The sequence below is a fragment of the Rana temporaria genome, chromosome 4, assembly GCF_905171775.1.
Source record: "Rana temporaria chromosome 4, aRanTem1.1, whole genome shotgun sequence".
Taxonomy (NCBI): Eukaryota; Metazoa; Chordata; class Amphibia; order Anura; family Ranidae; genus Rana; species Rana temporaria.
In genome coordinates, this window is record NC_053492.1 from 13,316,380 (window position 1) to 13,333,174 (window position 16,795).

General features: G+C 46.5%; 1 protein-coding gene across 1 annotated transcript in view; it reads right to left on the reverse strand.

Annotated features, from left to right (window-relative positions):
* The window catches only part of LOC120935916 (oocyte zinc finger protein XlCOF7.1-like), a 120,102-nt gene extending 104,823 nt beyond the window's left edge, over positions 1-15,279 (reverse strand). The window contains exons 1-3 of the mRNA XM_040347945.1: positions 15,247-15,279; positions 2,341-2,455; positions 1,380-1,514 (exon numbers count right to left, since the gene is read on the reverse strand). Coding sequence (XP_040203879.1) covers positions 1,380-1,514; positions 2,341-2,436 — 231 coding nt within the window. The 5' untranslated portion in view covers positions 2,437-2,455; positions 15,247-15,279. The remainder of the gene's footprint in view (positions 1-1,379; positions 1,515-2,340; positions 2,456-15,246) is intronic.
* Positions 15,280-16,795: the final 1,516 nt, after the last annotated feature.

Genomic DNA, 16,795 nt, shown 5'->3' on the forward strand with positions numbered 1-16,795 from the left:
AGGGGGCGCGTGCGCGCGCCCCCGACTCCCGTGCGTGTGCCCGGCGGGCGCGATCGCCGCCGGGCACATGCGATCGCTCGGTACAGAGCAGGGAACGGGAGCTGTGTGTGTAAACACACAGCTCCCGGTCCTGTCAGGGGGGGAAATGCTGATCTTCCGTTCATACAATGTATGAACCGAGGATCAGTGTTTCCCCTAGTGAGGCCACCCCCCCCCCCCCCACAGTAAGAACACACAGAGGGAACATACTTAACCCCTTCCCCGCCCCCTAGTGTTAACCCCTTCCCTGCCAGTGGCATTTTTATAGTAATCCAATGCATTTTTATAGCACTGATCGCTATAAAAATGCCAATGGCCCCAAAAATGTGTCAAAAGTGTCCGAAGTGTCCGCCATAATGTCGCAGTACCGAAAAAAAAAACGCTGATCGCCGCCATTACTAGTAAAAAAAATATATTAAGAAAAATTACATAAAAATACCCCCTATTTTGTAAACGCTATAACTTTTGCGCAAACCAATCAATAAACGCTTATTGCGATTTTTTTTACGAAAAATAGGTAGAAGAATACGTATCGGCCTAAACTGAGGAAAAAAAATGTTTTTTTATATATTTTTGGGGGATATTTATTACAGCAAAAAGTAAAAAATATTTTTTTTTTTTCAAAATTGTCGCTCTATTTTTGTTTATAGCGCAAAAAATAAAAACCGCAGAGGTGATCAAATACCACCAAAAGAAAGCTCTATTTGTGGGAAAAAAAGGACGCCAATTTTGTTTGGGAGCCACGTCGCACGACCGCGCAATTGTCAGTTAAAGCGATGCAGTCCAGAATCACAAAAAGTACTCTGGTCTTTGGGCAGCAATATGGTCCGGGGGTTAAGTGGTTAAAGCACCTGAATATAAGCCTTAGGCTCTAATAGGAGTAAAAATAGGGTGGACTTGTGGCGCAGAGCATTGCGCTCAGAGCCCATTTGCTTTTCTAACACCGAATCACCTCTCCCCCAATCAGAAAGGGTTTAATACCCGTCCCACAGCTCGCCGCCATCACCCACTGCTTGACCCGATACCAAAATGGGGTAAGTGCCAGGCAGACAACGAGCGTGCGGGAGTGCTGGTTAAATGCTGCCGGGGGGGGGGGGGGGGGTTTAGGGTTGTGCTGGTTAGTTGCCCCTGGGGGGTCACAGTGGCCGTAATTGATGGATACAATGAGGTTGCAATTGATGGGCACAGTGGTTGCATATGATGGGCACAGTGAGGCTGCATATGATGTTTTTTTTCAGTATTTTACAGTTTGTCCCCAAAATTTGTGAGCACCAGCCGCCACTGGTACAGATCCCTTGTCTGTTACTGCATAATGTCCCAGAATTCCCGGCACCGCTCACCTCTCCTGTCAGCAGCTCCATCATCTTCATGGTGACTTCTAGAATCTTCTGTTCGCTGTTTTTCTTGAGTAACAAGGTGTGAGGTGAAGACACTGTGATAGTGATATGATCTCCAGACTTTACAGGTGGAAAACTCTATTCAAGCAAAAATAGTAATCATTAACCACTTGCTTACTGGGCACATAAACCCCCTTCGTGCCCAGGCGAAATTTCAGCTTCCGGCACTGCGTCGCTTTAACTGACAATTGAGCAGTCGTGCGATGTGGCTCCCAAACAAAAATTTTTTTCCCCACAAATAGAACTTTATTTTAGTGGTATTTGATCGCCTCTGCGGTTTTTATTTTTTGCGCTATAAACAAAAAAATATATATATTTTTTACTTGTTGCTGTAATAAATATCCCATTTAAAAAAATATATATATATTTTTGTTCTCAGTTAAGGCCGATACGTATTTTTCTAAGTATTTTTGTAAAAAAAAAAAAAAAAAAAAAAAAAATTGCAAAAAGTGACTGGTTTGCACAAAAGTTATAGCGCCTACAAAATAGGGGACAGAATTATGATTTTTACACACAGAGCTCCACGTCCCTGCTGTCACCTGCTGTGTCACCGCCGATCGCGGCCGCCAGGTACACGCATTGGCTCTTCAGCGATGCGCCGGGACAGTGTTTACCCAGTGGCGCACGCGGATAATGCTTTTAAAAAGACGTCCAAAGACGTCCACCCAGCACTTGAGAGCCGCGCTGTTGAAGTCTTTTGTCAATAGCGTGGGTCTGAAGTGGTTAATATCATGTCACATTGCCAGAATTCTCCTCACCTCTCCGGTCAGGTCTGTGTTTTATTAATAGAGATAAGAGTGATGTCATGTGACCTCCCAGAATCCTCCTCACCTCTCCGTTCAGGTCTGTGTTTTATTAATAGAGATAAGAGTGATGTCATGTGACCTCCCAGAATCCTCCTCACCTCTCCGGTCAGCAGGTAGATGATCTCCAGGGTGAGGTTTAGTATCTTCTCAGTCATGTGACTCCGGTCCTCCTCCGTCCTCATTGGTGTGGTCATGTGATCTATGTGGGTTGCTCTGTAGAAGGATAGTGGAGAATTATCTGGATGGTATTGGTTGTACAATATTAGGATGGGGATGTAAGGGGTTATTGGGAGAACGCTTTGCTCTCAGTCGTTCCTGTATTCTGATCACTGCTGCTCGTAAACGTCTGTAGCCCTGTCCATATTATTGGGGTGTTTCGTTTTGTTCTCTATCTTATTATCTCAACTAAACAATGAGCTGATCCCAATCCATATAGCGCTGTCCTCTCTTGCTATTTTGTAGTCTGTAGGCATCATTCATTGGTAAAGTATTTACATTCTTTTTAGAGATTGCTTTCACCCCTGACCCCTGTACTCTGTGTATTACAGACTGCTGACCTAGAGCAGAGTAGGCTCATGTCCTATTTAACTATACCCCTTTAAGCCCCTCCCACAGGGGCACAGGGGGTTGTGGGGAATGCAGAAGGGTGTGTTGTGTGAAGTGTTTTTACAAATTTTGTTTTGATATTTTTTATCTTACATATGATGCCATGTGGATGCTGCAAGCTCTGCCACCAAAAACTGTTGCATGACTGTATCGTTTTCATCAAGCTATACTACCTGGTATGTACCCCTTATGCCCTGTACACATTGATCGGAATTTCCGATGGGATAAAATCCAATGGAATTTTCCGTTGGAATTCCGTTCAAGCTGCCTTGCATACACAGTGGCCCGGATTCAGGTACGACTTGCCCATTATTTGCGGAGGCACAGGGCAACGATTTTGCCCTACGCCCCCGCAAATAATTTGCGCTGCCCTCGATTCACGGAGCAGTAGCTCCGTAAATTGCGAGGGCGCGCCGGCAAAATTGCCCGGCGTAAGCGCGCGCAATGTAAATGATCCCGCCGGGCATTGCGGCAAATGACGTCGCAAGGATGTCATTTGCTTCAAAGTGAACCTGAATGGCGTCCAGCGCCATTCACGATTCACTTACGCAAACGACGTAAAATTCGAACGTCGCGACGCGGGAACGCCGGGTATCCTATAGCATTGGCTGCACCTGCTATTAGGATGTGTAACCTTACGCGAAACCCGACGTACGCAAACTACGTAATTTGCGTACGCAGGGCTCGCGCAACGTTGTGAATCGGTGGTAGTATGGAATTTGCATACTATACACAGATCACAATGGGAGCGCCCCCTAGCGCTCATCGCTAGAATGCAGCCTAAAATCTGCGTGGCATAAGAGCCTTATGCCACGCAGATTTTAGGCTGCAGTCGGCGTAACGAGTTCTCTGAATCAGGAGAACTCGTTACGCCGGCGCAATTCAGCAATTGCGCTGCGTAACTATGGTTACGCAGGCGCAATTGCTACCTGAATCTGGGCCACAGTCAGACCAAATTCCCACTGTCCAAAACGCGGTGACGTAAAACACTACAACGAGCGGAGAAAAATGAAGTTCAATGCTTCTGAGCATGCGTTGACTTGATTCTGAGCATGCATGTTTTTTTTCTCCCTCGAATTTCCACACAGACGATCGGAATTTCCATCGACATGTTCTATTTCTAAACCCCGATGGGGTCCACACACGGTCGGAATATCCAAAGAAAAAATTCTGTCTGACTTTTTTTCCATCGGAAATTCCGATCGTGTGTACAAGGCATTACTCATTCAAAAGAGGGGAAGGTCTGTATCTGGGTGCCCCCTTATTATTAAAGAGGGTTTCCAGATTTCCATAAGTCCGCTACCTGCAGACCCCTACAACCACCGGGCCAGGGTTTTGGGGAAAGAGGACCATCTCCTCAAAAACTCAAATTTTCCCACTTACCTGAAAAATCTATTTCTTGGAGTACATCACAGGACCATAGCCATATTATTCCTTATTCATTAGGATTATTCACCACATTGGATTGGACACTGGCAAAAAAAGACAGGAAGTCCTCCCATATATAACCCCTCCTATAAAGGAAGAACCTCATTTTTGTAGCAAGTCATTCATCCCAACATAGAGGGCAGGGATCTCTGGGCCAGATTCACAGCTGAGATACGACGGAGTATCTCAGATACTCCGTCGTATCTCTCAGAGTATCTATGCGACTGATTCATAGAATCAGTTACGCATAGATAGCCAGAAGATCCGACAGGTGTAATAGTTTTACACTGTCGGATCTTAGGATGCAGTACCGCGGGGGGGAGTTTGCGTCGTAAACCAGCGTCCGGTATGCAAATTAGGAGTTACGGCGATTCACAACGGATTTTCGCGTTCGCTACGTCGCCGCTAGTCTAGTTTCCCGTCGCAAAGTTAGTCGTCGTTTTTGGTGCCTTAACTTTACACAGCAATCGTATTGCTGTATAAAGTATGGCCGTCGTTCCCGCGTCGAAATTTTAAAATGAACGTCGTTTGTGTAAGCCGTCCGGGAATACGGAATTACGCTACGCGCATCGCCGTTTCGAAAAAATGACGTCACGGCGCGCAAAGCACGACGGGAATTGCGAAACTGAGCATGCGCAGTAGGTCCGGCGCGGGAGCGTGCCAAATTTAAATGGCACACGCCCATTTGAATTGGCCCGCCTTGCGCCGGAGGCCGCCGGCGTAGGTTTTCATTGCAAGTGCTCTGTGAATCAGGCACTTGCGATGAAAACTTGCGGCGGTGTAACGTATCTACGATACATTACGCCGCCACTCACCTACGTGAATCTGGCTCTCTAATGCTACGTTTCCACTGAGCGGATCGGTTCGGTACGGTTCGGTACGGTACGCTATTTTGGGTGTTTCCATTATGAAAGCGTGCCATAAAACCGAACCGTACCGCACCATTCAGGGTCCTGCTTCTCATGTGGGTCCATAGAAAATGGAACGGTACGGTTAGGGCGGAGCTACTGGCGTCACACAGTACTTTCCACTGATTGGTGGTCAGAAAACATCAATGCTGACGTCAAAGCAAAGCGCCAAACAATCACCACGTCGCCTTATTAGTCCATATAAAGGAGAAGGATGCCAGCAAACAACAGCAGGGTCTGGTTATCTGAGGAACTATCTACGTTCTTAGCAATCATCGGCGATGGCGTTATTCAGAGTGAGCTTGATGGATCAGTGAGAAATGAAAAGGTCTATAAAGATATTTCTCAGCGGATGGCAGCCGAGGGATTTGAACGGACGTCGGGCCAGTGTAGGGCAAAGCTTAAAAAGCTTAAAGCACAATATAAAAAAATTAAGGACGCCAACAGCCGTAGTGGAAACTGTCCAACTGCTTGGAGGTGGTACGACGCCATGGACGCCATTTACGGTCATCGGCCAGCAAACCAAGGCAGGGAGGGAGGTCTGGACTCTGCAACTGTAATTCTCGAATCTATGGTAGACCCCTTTGGTAAGTTTTTTTTTTTTAAAAACTTTGCATAGGATATCGCTCTGCTTACCATTTAAAATATAATATCTAACCATATGTTTTTTTTCAGAAACAGTTGATGGACTCTCCACTGATGCATCAAACTTATCAGAAGATGGACCTTCAATGTCTTTCAGCAGCAACAGCAGCAGTATTTCCTCAAGCCAACCACAGAGTAGCCAACCACAGAGTAGCCAACCACAGAGTAGCCAACTACAGAGTACTCCCAATGCACCAAGGCACAATGGTAAGACATGATGATAATAAAGTAATTTTTAACTGCATTTTCTTAAACTAAAACAGCAGTGGGGCAGATGTGCAGGAGGTACAGTGTTGGAATAGATAAGAAGGGGGAGATCAGCTGTGGGGGAGATGTGCAGGAGGTACAGTGTTGGAATAGATAAGAAGGGGGAGATCAGCTGTGGGGGAGATGTGCATGAGGTACAGTGGTGGAAGAGATGAGAAGGGGGGGACCAGCTGTGGGGGAGATGTGCAGGAGGTACAGTGGTTGAATAGATGAGGAGGGGGAGATCAGCTGTGGGGGAGATGTGTATGAGGTACAGTGGTGGAAGAGATGAGAAGGGGGGGATTAGCAGGAGGTACAGTGGTAGAAGAGATGAGAAGGGGGTTCAGCAGTGGGCAGATGAGCAGTGCTGTGTATTGGTGTAGCAGATGAGCGGGGGGAACAGAGGTGTGGCAGTGAATCAGTGTGGTACAGTCTAGTGGGGCAGATGAGAAAGGAGCTTACAGTATTGGTTTGGCAGATGTTACCAAAAGCAATATTTAGGTCTTTTGTATATTACAGGTGAAAGGAGAAGGTTCCAGTTGGATCTGCGCACAGTTATGGAGGATATGCGGGCAGCAGAAGAAAGGCAGCTGGAAAGAATGGATAACCTTTCTGAGAGGCGGTTTCAAGCACTACGTCAGGATGCACAGGAAGCTATGCGCCAGGAGGCAGAAATTGCCCGGCAGCAGATGGAGCAGTTGGCTACCTTCAACCAGGCCTTCCTCGGTGTCCTTGGTCAGCTTGTTCAAGTGATTGGAGCCAATCGTCAACCCAGGTCACCACCCAGACATTAGTGCCTTTCATGCAGCACAGGACCTGTACCCATGTTTACGTTTAAAAATAAAGTGGGTTTTAAAGGTTAGATTTTTTTTTTAATAGGCTCCTTTGAGCCATCAGCGATCACACAAGATTGGACACATTTGCTCCTTGCTGCACATGGCTTTCTTTGTGCTGCTGCTCTGATTCCCTTCTGCCTCCTTTGCGTTATCACCCCCCCTTGGACGGTGGAGCCTGGATTTCAACAAAGGGCACCCCCGATCGCTTAATTTCTTCTCATTTTTGCATTGTAGATGTAATTGCGAATATACTTGGCATTTTTGGTTTACCTTTTCCTTTAATTTCCTTTTTAGATGTTTTTTTTCTTGGTCTGAATTTCTCACTTCCTGTTCCTTCTCAGTAAACCTGACAACATCATCTGAGCTGTGTTTAGTCAGTCAGCACAGCTTATTGAACAGCTTACTAAGGAGGAACAGGAAGTGAGAAATTCAGACCAAGAAAAAAAAAAAAAAACATTTATTGGTAGTGAAATTGAAGAAAAAAACTACAATGCAATAGCTTAGGGATATGCAATTAGTGGATATCCAACTGTTTCAGAACTACGATTCCCATGTGGCATAGCAAGACTCTGACAGTCACAAGCATGACACCCAGAGGCAAAAGCATGATGGGACTTGTAGTTCTGCAAAACAGCTGGATTTCCGCTAATTGCGTATCCCTGCACTAGCTTAATAAAAAAACAAACCTTTACAAGCTCTTTATTGTAAACAATGTTTCTACATTTTTTTTTCTTGGTCTGAATTTCTCACTTCCTGTTCCTTCTCAGTAAACCTGACAACATCATCTGAGCTGTGTTTAGTCAGTCAGCACAGCTTATTGAACAGCTTACTAAGGAGGAACAGGAAGTGAGAAATTCAGACCAAGAAAAAAAAAAAAAAAACATTTATTGGTATTGAAATTGAAGAAAAAAACTACAATGCAATAGCTTAGGGATATGCAATTAGTGGATATCCAACTGTTTCAGAACTACGATTCCCATGTGGCATAGCAAGACTCTGACAGTCACAAGCATGACACCCAGAGGCAAAAGCATGATGGGACTTGTAGTTCTGCAAAACAGCTGGATTTCCGCTAATTGCGTATCCCTGCACTAGCTTAATAAAAAAACAAACCTTTACAAGCTCTTTATTGTAAACAATGTTTCTACATTTTTTTTTCTTGGTCTGAATTTCTCACTTCCTGTTCCTTCTCAGTAAACCTGACAACATCATCTGAGCTGTGTTTAGTCAGTCAGCACAGCTTATTGAACAGCTTACTAAGGAGGAACAGGAAGTGAGAAATTCAGACCAAGAAAAAAAAAAAAAAACATTTATTGGTAGTGAAATTGAAGAAAAAAACTACAATGCAATAGCTTAGGGATATGCAATTAGTGGATATCCAACTGTTTCAGAACTACGATTCCCATGTGGCATAGCAAGACTCTGACAGTCACAAGCATGACACCCAGAGGCAAAAGCATGATGGGACTTGTAGTTCTGCAAAACAGCTGGATTTCCGCTAATTGCGTATCCCTGCACTAGCTTAATAAAAAAACAAACCTTTACAAGCTCTTTATTGTAAACAATGTTTCTACATTATCAAAATTTTGCTTTTACAAAATATGTATGAAGATGATTTTTTTTGTGGAATAAAAAACAAGAACGACTTCTCTGAGTATGTCTGATTTTATTTAGCATTTAGCAAAAAGTAATTAAAGATTTTAATTATTCACGGTAACAACGTTAACGTTAAGGTGCCTCATCAGAGCCTGACGTATTTCGCTGCACTCTTCTTCCATATCCTGTGCTGCTATTACTGGTACTGGCTCTTCTGGAGATGTATTCCAATCCTGGTCAAAGTCTTCTCCATGGCTTTCACAAAGATTGTGAAGAGTACAGCACGTTAGGACCATGGATTTTGTAAGTTGAATGTCACTGTCATTCCTCTTCATAAGACACCTCCATCTACCCTTTAGTCTTCCAAACGCATTTTCCACTACAACACGTGCCCTGGATGTTTTCTTGTTGTAGATTTGCTGCTCTGTTGTTAGGCGCCCATTGTCAGAAAATGGTTTCAGGAGCCAATTTTGTAAAGGATAGGCAGAGTCCCCAAGCACATAATAGCCAACATTCACCCCACAAATGTTCTTAGTGCTAACAGGATACAGGCCTCCCTGGCCAACCCAATCCCAAAATGTTGACAATCGGAGAACCCGAGCATCATGCAAACTCCCAGGCTTTCCTACATTCACATTCCAGAATAGTCCCTTGCCATCCACTACTCCCTGGAGGACGATGGAATGCCAGCCTTTTCGGTTGAAGTAGTCAGTGTGGTATTCTTGTGGTGCTATTATTGGTATGTGTGAGCCATCAATAGCACCAACACACTGTGGAAGGCCCCACCTGTTCTCAAAGTACTCAGCCATGTCTTTGAGCTTTTCCCTGTTAGGAAAATGAACAATTTCAGGAGCTAGCAATGTGCACACAGCCTTACAGAAGTCCTGCACACACCGGCACACTGATGATTTGCTGACACCAAAAAGATGACCTATACTCCTATATTCACTGTTGGTAGCCAGCTTCCACAGTGCAATGGCAATTCTTTTCCTTACAGGCAAACAGGCTCTGAAGTTGGTGCTTTTCTTTTCCATCACTGGACGTAGCTTGGCACAAAGGAATGAGAAGGTTTCCTCTGACATCCTTAAATTCTGCACCCACTGTCTGTGGGTGAATCCTGGGACGGTCACATTCCACCACTCATTGGCACGAGGGAATGCCCAAATCACTGGTCGGCGGCGCTGCTTTGCCAAAAGGAGAAGCATCTGTAAAAAATGCAGTGTGTCAGTGTGTATAGGTCAGTGTGTGTGTGTGTGTGTGTGTGTGTGTGTGTGTCTCAGTGTGTGTGTGTGTATAGGTCAGTGTGTGTCAGTGTGTGTGTGTATAGGTCAGTGTGTGTCAGTGTGTGTATAGGTCAGTGTGTGTGTGTGTGTCAGTGTGTGTATAGGTCAGTGTGTGTGTCAGTGTGTGTATAGGTCAGTGTGTGTGTGTGTGTGTGTGTGTGTGTCAGTGTGTGTCAGTGTGTGTGTGTATAGGTCAGTGTGTGTCAGTGTGTGTGTGTCAGTGTGTGTATAGGTCAGTGTGTGTCAGTGTGTGTGTGTCAGTGTGTGTATAGGTCAGTGTGTGTGTGTGTGTGTCAGTGTGTGTCAGTGTGTGTGTGTATAGGTCAGTGTGTGTCAGTGTGTGTGTGTCAGTGTGTGTATAGGTCAGTGTGTGTCAGTGTGTGTGTGTCAGTGTGTGTGTAGGTCAGTGTGTGTGTGTGTGTGTCAGTGTGTGTCAGTGTGTGTGTGTATAGGTCAGTGTGTGTCAGTGTGTGTGTGTCAGTGTGTGTATAGGTCAGTGTGTGTCAGTGTGTGTGTGTCAGTGTGTGTATAGGTCAGTGTGTGTGTGTGTGTGTCAGTGTGTGTCAGTGTGTGTGTGTATAGGTCAGTGTGTGTCAGTGTGTGTGTGTCAGTGTGTGTATAGGTCAGTGTGTGTCAGTGTGTGTGTGTCAGTGTGTGTATAGGTCAGTGTGTGTGTGTGTGTGTCAGTGTGTGTATAGGTCAGTGTGTGTGTCTGTGTGTCAGTGTGTGTATAGGTCAGTGTGTGTCAGTGTGTGTGTGTATAGGTCAGTGTGTGTCAGTGTGTGTATAGGTCAGTGTGTGTGTGTGTGTCAGTGTGTGTATAGGTCAGTGTGTGTGTGTGTGTGTGTCAGTGTGTGTATAGGTCAGTGTGTGTGTCTGTGTGTCAGTGTGTGTATAGGTCAGTGTGTGTCAGTGTGTGTGTGTATAGGTCAGTGTGTGTCAGTGTGTGTGTGTATAGGTCAGTGTGTGTCAGTGTGTGTGTAGGTCAGTGTGTGTTTCAGTGTGTCAGTGTATGTGTGTGTGTGTGTGTTTCAGGTAAGTCAGTCAGTTGTGCTTACCCTATAGCGCTGCCGTCTTTGTCTTAGCAGCACAAATGTATACTTCTCCTCCCGGCTACACATCCAAGCTAAAAGTTTTCTTCTCTTTTCGGCTGTGTTTCTCATTGCCGCTCGCAACCTTCTCTCATACAGTGCGGTATGAATTTTGCCTATAAAGAACCAAAAGGCTAGCAGAGAAAAGACGAGCTGCTGAATGACCTCCATTGTTGTTGTTGTTGTTTGGCTGACGCTGAGTGACGCTGCATCACGTTTCTCGTCGCACTAGTGTGACATCATGAGAGGCATTTTTTCTAAAACCTGTATGGCCCTGGCGGTCCGATTTGCAGTGGAAACGCTCACCAGAATAGACCGGACCATTCAAACCCGTTCCATTCTAAACGACCCGAACCGATCCGCTCAGTGGAAACGTAGCATATGTCTCAAGATTAGACATGGGCTAAACGACCCCCTGTTCGGTTTGCGGCAGAACTTTCAAACATCACTAAAGTTTAGAACTGAATAAGGAACCCCATTGAAGTCTATGGGACCCAAACAGGAAAAATCAAATGTGCCCATTTTCAAGACTTATATGCAAGTAATTGGGCATACACAGGTTATGGGGGTCCAAGTACTGCACTGGGGGAAATGTATCAATGGGAAAAAAAGTGCCAGATTCGCGTATTTCCGCGTAACTTAGCCATGGCGTAACGTATCCCATTTACGTTACACCGCCGCAAGTTTACAGCGTAAGTGCCTGATTCACAAAGCACTTACCTGTAAACTTGGGGCAGCGTAGCGTAAATCCGCTCGGCGCAAGCCCGCCTAATTCAAATGGGACGGGCACCATTTAAATTAGGCGCGTTTCCTGCACCGAACGTACTGCGCATGCTCCGTCCGTAAAATTACCCGACGTGCATTGCGCTAAATGACGTCGCAAGGACGTCATTGGTTTCGACATCCAGCTCCATTCACGGACGACTTACGCAAACGACGTGAAATTTAAAATTTCGACGCGGGAACGACGGCCATGCTTAACATTGGTTACACCACCTAGAGGGCATGCTTAGTTTTACGCGACGCATCTCTGCGGAAACTACGTAAATTTAGATCGACGGGCAAAGCGGACATTCGTGAATCGGCGTAACTAGTCATTTGCATATTCTACGCCGACCGCAATGGAATCGCCACCTAGCAGCCGGCCTAGAATTGCAGCCTAAGATCCGACGGTGTAACACAGTTACACCTGTCGGATCTTAGGGCTATCTATGCGTAACTGATTCTATGAATCAGGCGCATATATACGACAATCGTATCTCAGAGATACCACGGCGTATCAGAAGATACGCCGTCGTATCTCTTTTGTGAATCTGGCCCAAAGTTTGTAAAATACACTTTTAAATGAACAGTGATTTATTGATGCCTAAACTAAAAAGATAAAAATTTGAAATAAAAATGAAAAATAGCTTTAAATATAGTGCCTGGTGGGTCCCCTTGGTCTGCCTGTAAAGTGGCACATCTGTACTGTGTATAGAAGCTGCTGCAGCAATAATATAAAGCCCAAAATATACATTTTCCCTGCAAGCTTTCTTCATTTGTAAACAATTTAAATCTGTAGCAAGGTCCCGGGCCTCCCTAGGCCTAATGGTTACCTCCAGAGTTAGGGACGGCTGACATTCTTCAGTACAGAGTGGGTTTTAAGGCATGGTGGGTGTAATGTAAGGTAGATTGATGGGCACCAGACACTTCTTGAATGCAAAGAGATTTATTGTCTCTTGAATAGAACTTTGGGAGAGAGGGTTGGGTCCAGGAAACCCTTAAGTAGATGCAAAGTTAATTGGCAGACTACGAGACTTCTATAGGCATCCAGCTAGACACCATGGGCTAGATTCACATAGATTAGCGGATCTTTAGATCCGCGTAATCTATGTGATTTACGATCCGCCGGTGCAATTTAGCGAGGCTAGTGCAGTATTCACAAAGCACTTACCTCGAAAATTGCACCGTCGGATTGTAACTCCCCCGGCGGAATTAAAATTCCGCGGCTAGGGGGAGTGTACAATTTAAATCAGGCGCGTTCCCGCGCCAATTTAACTGCGCATGCGCCGCCGGCGAAATTTCCCAGTGCGCATGCTCCAAATGACGTCGCTAGGACATCATTGTTTTCGGCGGCAACGTAAATTCCGGCCATCCGTATTCCAGACCGACTTACGCAAACGACGTAAAAATTTGAAACTCGGCGCGGGAACGACGGCCATACTTAACATTAGCTACCCCTCATATAGCAGGGGTAACTATCCGCCGGAAAAAGCCGAACGCAAACGACGTAAAAAAAAGGCGACACCTAGCGGCCGGCGGTAGATTGCAGCCTAAGATCCGACGGTGTAAGTCACTTACACCAGTCGGATCTAAGGGAGACCTATGCGGAACTGATTCTTATGAATCAGTCGCATAGATCCGACCGTCGGATCTCAGAGATACGACGGCGGATCAGGAGATCCGCCGTCGTATCTCTTTGTGAATCTGGCCCCACATCTGCATGAGTAGGACCGCTGTCTCCTATGGTAACAGTCTTATAACAGTTTCTAACAAAGTTGCAACAAACTAGTTCACTTCTTCTACAATCTCCTATTGTAGAATTTCACTCAACTGAGCTCCCAGTCTTTCACTAGACTTCCTGATCCGCTGCCACTGGATCTCCTGAGCTCTTCCAATCTTCTCATTGAGTATCTTCCTCAAGCGTCACCCCTGCGTCCCTTGCTTGGCACTCACAGATACTCCTCAAGTGTCACCCCAATGGCCTGCTTGGTCCCTGGCTTGGCACACAATAATGCTCTGCAAGCGTCACCGCCACTGGCTGGGTCCCTGGCTTGGAACTTGCTGAAGTTTCCCAATTCTTCACCGTCCCCAGTTGGTAAAAATACTGCTCAGGTACTTGCTTCAGCTACTCACTGTGGTCCCTGGTAACAAGGTGGATGGTCCCTTAATGGCGACAGCTTCCCCTCTACCTCCGACCATGACAGGTTCTCAGGCCGGAAGAACCGTTACTTCTGGTTGGACCGCAAGCTGCAATCCCAACCCTGCACTGCTCTCCTGCTTATGGATAGGCCCTCAGACAGCCTAGCAGCCAGACGTCCCTGGGATAGGCTTGGGGTCTTTGGCCTGGCCATCTGGGGCAATACGACACGTCCTTCCAGACAGCCGTCCAGGTGGCACAGAACCCAAATCACTTGACTCCACCCAAATAAATAGGCTCTCCCAGCAGGTCAATGGACTCAAGAAAATCCCTACCCATTGGCTGAGACACCCCATTCATTCTTAAACTGACCTTGCATTGCCCTTGTCTTATCTAAAGTCACCAGATACCCGGCCACCTAGTGACAGAAGAGATGAGTGCAGCAATTACAGAATTATGGTGAAATCAATTGATCTCCTATCAATTGGCCAAGGCAACTAACTCTTGGCAAATAAATTTACCAGCAACCCTGCATAAACATCAGGGTGCTACATCTAATTGCTTCAGTCCATATCCCCCATGGCAGTGCCCAGCCCACATGCCATTTGTCTGACAATCTCTAGGCCGATTAGCCTAGAAAACGGCCATTACTGTTTTTTAAAGGGGTGTTCCAGTCATTTTTAATGTTTATTAAAAGTCAGCAGCTACAAAAAGTGTAGCTGCTGGCTTTTAATAAACATACACTCACCTGCTCCACGTTCCAGCGACGCGCCGGCCGGGGCTCCGCTCCTCTCCGGCCCGCGTCTTCATTCTAAGTGTGGGCACCCGGCCGTGACAGCTTTCGGCTTGAAGGGCCGGGCACCCACTGCGCATGCGCGAGCGGCGCTGCGCCATCCGATTGAACAGGCGATCGCCTGGGACCTGTCACGTGTCCCAAGCGATCGCCTACAGGGAGGGGCTGCCAAAAGGCAATCTGACTATTCGCCTTAGCAGCCCCTCGGCGGAAGGAGGAAGTGGGACAGGAAGTCCCACTCCTCCTGAAGTCCTTACTCCCCCACCCAAAAAAAGTACATGCCAAATGTGGCATGTAAGGGGGCGAGGAGTGGATTAAGCGGAAGTTCCACTTTTGGGTGGAACTCCGCTTTAACATTCAGCTTCCATTGTCTTCGATGGGGTTCAGATTTGGCACCTGAACTTTAGTTCTGTTCTGTGATCCCATCTCACATGGAACCCAGGAATGTTCATCTCATCTCCAGTGAGAAGGTGACACATCTCCAAAATGAAGAGAATGTTCTGGCTCCGTAAGTAAGTAAATGTTCTGACCCTGAAGGGGTTAATCTAGGTTTCCACACTATATATGTGTGTATCATCATCTGCTGGAGATAAAAGACATCACAGTGACTATGGAGGAAGAGGACGGACATGACGGGGTTACTGGGTGTAAATAGAAAATAAGATATTATTACCTCCTCTGCTGCCACTTCCAGCAACGTCTTCTCTCTACTTCCTCCCGACTCACCTCTCCCCCAGGACTTCCTCTTAATACCTGACATCACTTCCTGTTTGTTTTCCATAGAGACTTTGTGTCTGGGTAGAAGTGAGATCACCACCTTGTGGAGCTCAGAGAAACTGCAACCCTAAGAAGCATATACAGGCATACGAGTAAGGACATACCCGCGAGTGTATGTAAAGTGCCTTACAAGTACTGTACAGACATTTTGCAGCCGCAGTAGGAGCTGAAGCTCCGAGAGCATAGCCCGCCCTGTTCCAGTGTGTCCCTGACAGCCCCTGGGACCTCAAATACAGCTCATGACACCCCCACTATAGCCCCTGACCCCCCACTATACCCTAGAAGTGAAAAAAGGTATTTCACTTTAAGTACATTTTCGTTTTACATACATGCTCTGGTCCCATTGTGTACTTAAAAGTGGGGTATGCCTGTAGTGTGAACACAGTCTTGTCATTGCCACCAATACAGGCGGTTCCTGGGTTACAAACAAGATAAGGTCTGTAGGTTTGTTCTTAAAGTGGAGGTTCACCCTAAAAACAATTTTCTAACATTACATTGTGCTCACTCTCGACATTGACAGTACGCTGATGTTTTTTTTTGCCGTACATACCGTTGTATCGCTATTTTCCCCGCCGGCTTCCGGGTAGTGGCTCCCTCGGGAGTGGGCGTTCCTATGCACAGGCTAAGTGATTGACGTGATGACAAAAGTTTCCCCCCGGCGCATAAGGCGCATCACGAGTTGCCGAATAAAGTCGAACTGCGAGTCGGCGCTATACAGCACCTGCGCACCGACGTTCGGCTTCTTTCGGCAACTCGTGATGCGCCTTATACGCCGGGGGAAGCTTTTGTCATCACGTTAATCACTTAGCCTGTGCATAGGAACGCCCACTCCCGCGGGAGCCACTGCCCTGAAGCCGGCGGGAAAAATAGCGATACAACGGTATGTACGGCAACAATTTCGAGAGTGAGCACAATGTAATGTTAAAAAATTGTTTTTAGGGTGAACCTCCGCTTTAAGTTGAATCTGTAAGTCAGAACAGGTACATTTTTTAAGTGTAGCTAAAGCCAAAAAAAAAAAGATTTTTAAGCTTTTTGGATAGCATAGGCAGGACCGGATTCCAGACAAGGCCAACAAGGCCAGGCCTTTGGGCGGAAGTGGGTGCAGGGGCGGCACTGCAGCTGAGAGGAGAGGACACTTTCATATTAGGAGTTCACCCCTGTTATGCGGATGGTGAGAGGAGACAAAACAGAGGGAAGAGGAGGCGAGATAGTTCTTGGCAGCAACAACCCCCCTCCCGGTTCTCAATGTAATTTTGTCATTTTCGGCAGCAGCACCCCCCAATGCTCAATGTCATTTTTGGCAGCAACCCCCCCCCCCCCCGCTTCTCAGTGTCCTGCCTAAAAAGTCCCCCCCCCCGTACTGCGCAGGCGGGGGCAGCATTGAAGGACCCGGCCTTGGGGCGGCAAATGGAGTAAATCCGGGCCTGAGCATAGGGAAGTATTTC